This window comes from Phaseolus vulgaris, chromosome 3, assembly GCF_051622355.1.
Source record: "Phaseolus vulgaris cultivar YP4 chromosome 3, ASM5162235v1, whole genome shotgun sequence".
Lineage (NCBI taxonomy): Eukaryota > Viridiplantae > Streptophyta > Magnoliopsida > Fabales > Fabaceae > Phaseolus > Phaseolus vulgaris.
In genome coordinates this window covers 5,906,711-5,911,121 of record NC_143500.1, presented here as the reverse complement: position 1 = coordinate 5,911,121, position 4,411 = coordinate 5,906,711, and the positions used below count along the sequence as shown (strand labels likewise).

General features: G+C 28.1%; 1 protein-coding gene across 1 annotated transcript; it reads right to left on the bottom strand.

Annotated features, from left to right (window-relative positions):
- Nucleotides 1-2,591: 2,591 nt before the first annotated feature.
- RGF2 (root meristem growth factor-like protein) lies at nt 2,592-4,195 on the bottom strand. The gene is made up of 3 exons (XM_068605689.1): nt 4,032-4,195; nt 3,632-3,663; nt 2,592-3,127 (listed from the first exon to the last, which is right to left on the bottom strand). The coding sequence occupies exons 1-3, from the start codon at nt 4,117-4,119 to the stop codon at nt 2,909-2,911; spliced, it is 339 nt and encodes a 112-aa protein (XP_068461790.1). The 5' UTR covers nt 4,120-4,195; the 3' UTR covers nt 2,592-2,908.
- Nucleotides 4,196-4,411: the final 216 nt, after the last annotated feature.

The window sequence follows — 4,411 nt, the reverse complement described above, 5'->3', positions numbered from 1 at the left end:
CAATATCTTTTTTGTGGTGTGTAAGGTCATGAATCTTACTCACTAAGATTGTTGTGTGGCACATCTTGTAACATAGATTGTGAAAGATTTAGATGTTTGCAATTTTGAGGACCTTGGTGTTGAACTATCATGTTTATTATGAGTAGAGATATTTAATAGACCTTACATGTTAACGATGAAAAATAAGTAAAATACAAGAAGTGATGATTGAATTGTGGTTCAAAAACTATATGCAGTTTTTTGCAAGTATCGTCAGATGATGTGTAGTCAGGTGATAAGTTTATACTAGTCAAACAATTCACAATTGTCTCACGATGAGTGCTAATTTATTCTAGGTAAAGACTTTCATGTGAAAATTGTCTCCTCCTAACTCAAAGTGAGTGTTGTTAATTTTTTTTTCTTTTTCCTTTCAATGATGCTCTTTTTATAGGTGATTGATACTTTAGATACCTTTTAGAACATAAAAAAAAAATCGTATAACGATAAAAACGAATAGATAAAATTTAGAGGTAAATTGTGTAAATCTTATTAGAATCTTAGTAATAGTGAGGTCTTCCCGAATTCGATTCACTTTAATCATCCGTAATCTATTAAAATGGAGGTATAATATTTATGACCGTAACTTGATATTTCAATAAAGGTAGTGTGGTTTTAGCCAATACCTACCTCCACCGTCACATTGGGATCAAGTCAAATGATTGCCCTAAAGTCCCAGATGATACAAATATGTTAATTATTTAATGAATAGATAATAATTTTGTAATTATTTAATTAATAACTAGTGATGTATTAATTATTTAATCAATAAATATATTTATGTAAATTACTTGATTCATAATATATCAATGTATGAATTATTTAATGAAAAATATTAACGTATTGATTCTGTAAATAATAATCTATTAACTACTTAATAAATACATATTAATCTATTTATTATTTAATTAATAAATAAAAATACATTTATTTTTCAATTAACAAATATTAATGTAATAACTATTTTTTTTTACATTGTACTTTATTTTTATATCTTTACTATATTTTGTTATTTATATTTTTACACTTTCACCTATTGCTAGACGATTCATCATAGGATGGATCATCTAGTATTCACTATATTTTGTTTGAGAGTTCATTTAATTCCAATTCCTTCATTTTAATTCGTAAGTGAAAGGTTTCATACAATGAATTTTGTATATGGGATGTTGTCTTTGGATTCGACTTAGGTTAATCACACATTACATTATAAAAATTTATAAAAACTAATTTCTAAATTGGTATATGAACCTACCTGTTATAAGATCGGAATACTAAAGAGCTTAGTGACTGTATCCCCTAACTGAGTCTTTATTATCATTAATGACCATTATAAATAAAACAACTTACTCAATGAGTCATTAATGATGATGACAACTATTTATGGATCAATAAATGACAATCATATGGTCAACCCAAAAGTCGCCACCTAATATATATATATATATATAAATACCTACTCTTGAAGAAGTAGAATTTATCTTGTCTCATACTCTTAACTCTCATACTGTTAATAACTTATTATCTTTGTGCTCCTATCAATTTAAGTATCGGAGAGTCATTTCCAGGTGGATCTCCCCCTCTCATCAATGACCAACTGAAAACTCGTTATTTGATGAATACCCAACCCTCATCGAGATCAACAACTAAAAGTTCTCGCCAATTCATTTATGGTAGGAAGAATATCCAACATTATATTAGACATCGAGTGATTTCTTGATAATCATCTGAAATCAATAAAGTTGAAAAAGATTGTGTGAATTCCTATTGCGGAGGCATGGACCGAGCAGCTGCACAAGAAATTTGAGATTTTGAAAAGCAAGATGCCATGGTACGTGGTACACTATTATGGAATCATAGCAGGATACAAGTACATTAAGGAGGTGTGGCACTTCAAAAGGAAGCCTATGGTTGTGGTGTTAAGCCCTCAAGGGAAGGTGCAACACTTAGACGCATTCCATTTAAGAGGAAGAGGAAGACAAAAAAAAAACCTAAGAGAAGGGGAAAAGAGGCACGAGGAAGATTATACCTAAAAATATTTATTATGATGATTATTTATTGAATAAATATAATAAGTATTTGTCATATAATGACATAATAAATAGAAGTAATTTTGTATTTACAATTTTATTATTATTTTATTTATTATGATAGGTAAAAAACAATTGATTTTACCATCATCTCATTTATTACTTTATAGAGTTAGACCAAATATTACTTTAGTCTCATACACTACAAGAAAATCATTATAAGATTTTTAGTGGCAAAAAATAATTAGTTGCTATAGTGATTAAATTAGAGACCATTTTAGAGACTAAACAATTTCTGGTTTCTAAATTAGTTTCTAAATTAGTATCTAATTAACAACCTTTAACTATCAATTATTTAGTTTTTAAATTTGGTAGCAAAAATTAGATACCGATTTAGAAACCATTTAACAATAATAGAAATTAATTTAGAAACCAATTTTTTTTAATTACTATAACAACTAATTAGTTTTTGTTTTTAAAATTGATTTCTAATTCATGTATTTCTTGTAGTGAGAAAAAATAAAATTACATGTATATATTCATATTATTTTATTAAAAAATATTTAATTTTATCACATTTCCTAAGACAAAAATATAACTTAACAACAAAATTCTACTTTTAACTAACAGCTAGAGCAGGGAAAAGGAGAGTGATACTCACTTATTCGTAAATACTTCTTTAACTTAACTCATTCAACATGTTTGTTTACAGTACATTGAAGGCAATAAGCACTTCTATAACCTATATTATATATCTAGTAAATTAAGCAACACCAAAGATGAGAAAAAAAAGACACCCAATATATGTTCCATTACGATCGAGGATGAACTTTAAGAGTTCATTAGTTATTCTTAGGTGGATGGTGCACTGGTCGATGATAATCAGCAGTAAAAGCGAAGGTGGACGGTGCACTTCCTTTTCCTTCAGCAATGGAAGAAAACTTCACCTTCCCATATTTACTCATAACTACCTTTCCACTTCTTTTCTTCAACTTCTCTTCATCAATTGTTGCAATGCTTTTCACTGCACCACTTTCCGTAACCCTAGTTGCAACACTTGCCTGTTAAATTCCAAATATGGTACAACATAAACCCTTTATTTATTCTGTGAAAAGATTCATTCACTTACTGCACTTCCACTGCATGAGCCACATTTGATGTTAAGGATCGCAGCAAAACTATACAATTGTGACTCATTGTAAAGTAGGGGTGTGATTTTGGAAACAAGAAGAAAAAGTGGAAAATGAATTCAGAAAAATTGAAATTATAGTTTATCTGTAAGGAACTTTATGAAAATTCTATTACCATTAACTTCCTTCAAAACAAGTTTTTTATTTTACATATTAACTAATTTTAGTTTATACTTTATTTTTCTTATGATTCTCTAGAAGTATTTCTAAAAACGTTTATCAACAAAACTACTTAACATAATTTTTTTTTTAAAAGAAAGACAATCTACTTTCATGGCCTTAAATTGTTTGGTTCAAACACTATCAAACATTCCCTTGATATATAAATATATATATATATATATAATGACATATTTAAAATGTACATGCAATTACCTTTACTTCTGGAATTTCATTAGCTGCCACACCTGCATTTTTCACCTTTTTGTGATTAATACATAATTGCCCATAATGTTAATTTGATCAGGTCTAGAAAGTAATTAAGGGCTTGGTGGGAGGAGCTTTTCAATAAGAATTTTTGTAAAAAAAATTGACTTTCCCATAAGTTAAAATTAATTTATATATAAATTAAAAATAAAAATTTGAAGAAGTTAAATGAGAATTACAGGTATTTTTTTTATGAACTCACAGAAAAGTATATAAAATGAAATAAAAGGAAATTGATTCATATATAAATAAATTAATTTTAATTATGAAGAAATCAAATTCATTCGTTATGAAGAAATTTGTCCCATACATAATACAGAGAAATACACACCAAACATGATAGAAATACCTTTAGGGTTGAAGCGTGCAGTGGATAACCAGGCAGCAGAAAGAAATAGAAGCAGAACACAAGCAGCAGTGTTCTTGATTAGCACCATCACAGTCTCTGATATAACTTGTAGATGTTCTTGATTACCTTAAAATGAAAAAGAGAAATCAGTTCCAAAGGGTAAGTTTTCATTTATAGCAAGTGATCTGAAGTGAGAAAAACCCAAGTCAAAAAAATTAACCAACAATTCCTTAATCCATGTGATCAAATTTAAATTATTCAAATACCTATAAAATCCAAGGGTAACTTTTAAAAAACTATCGTTGCAACAACTAATCCTTCTTGAACGTTCAAACACTAGCTGTAATATATAGTATTTCAAATGCTTGGGAACTAAAACT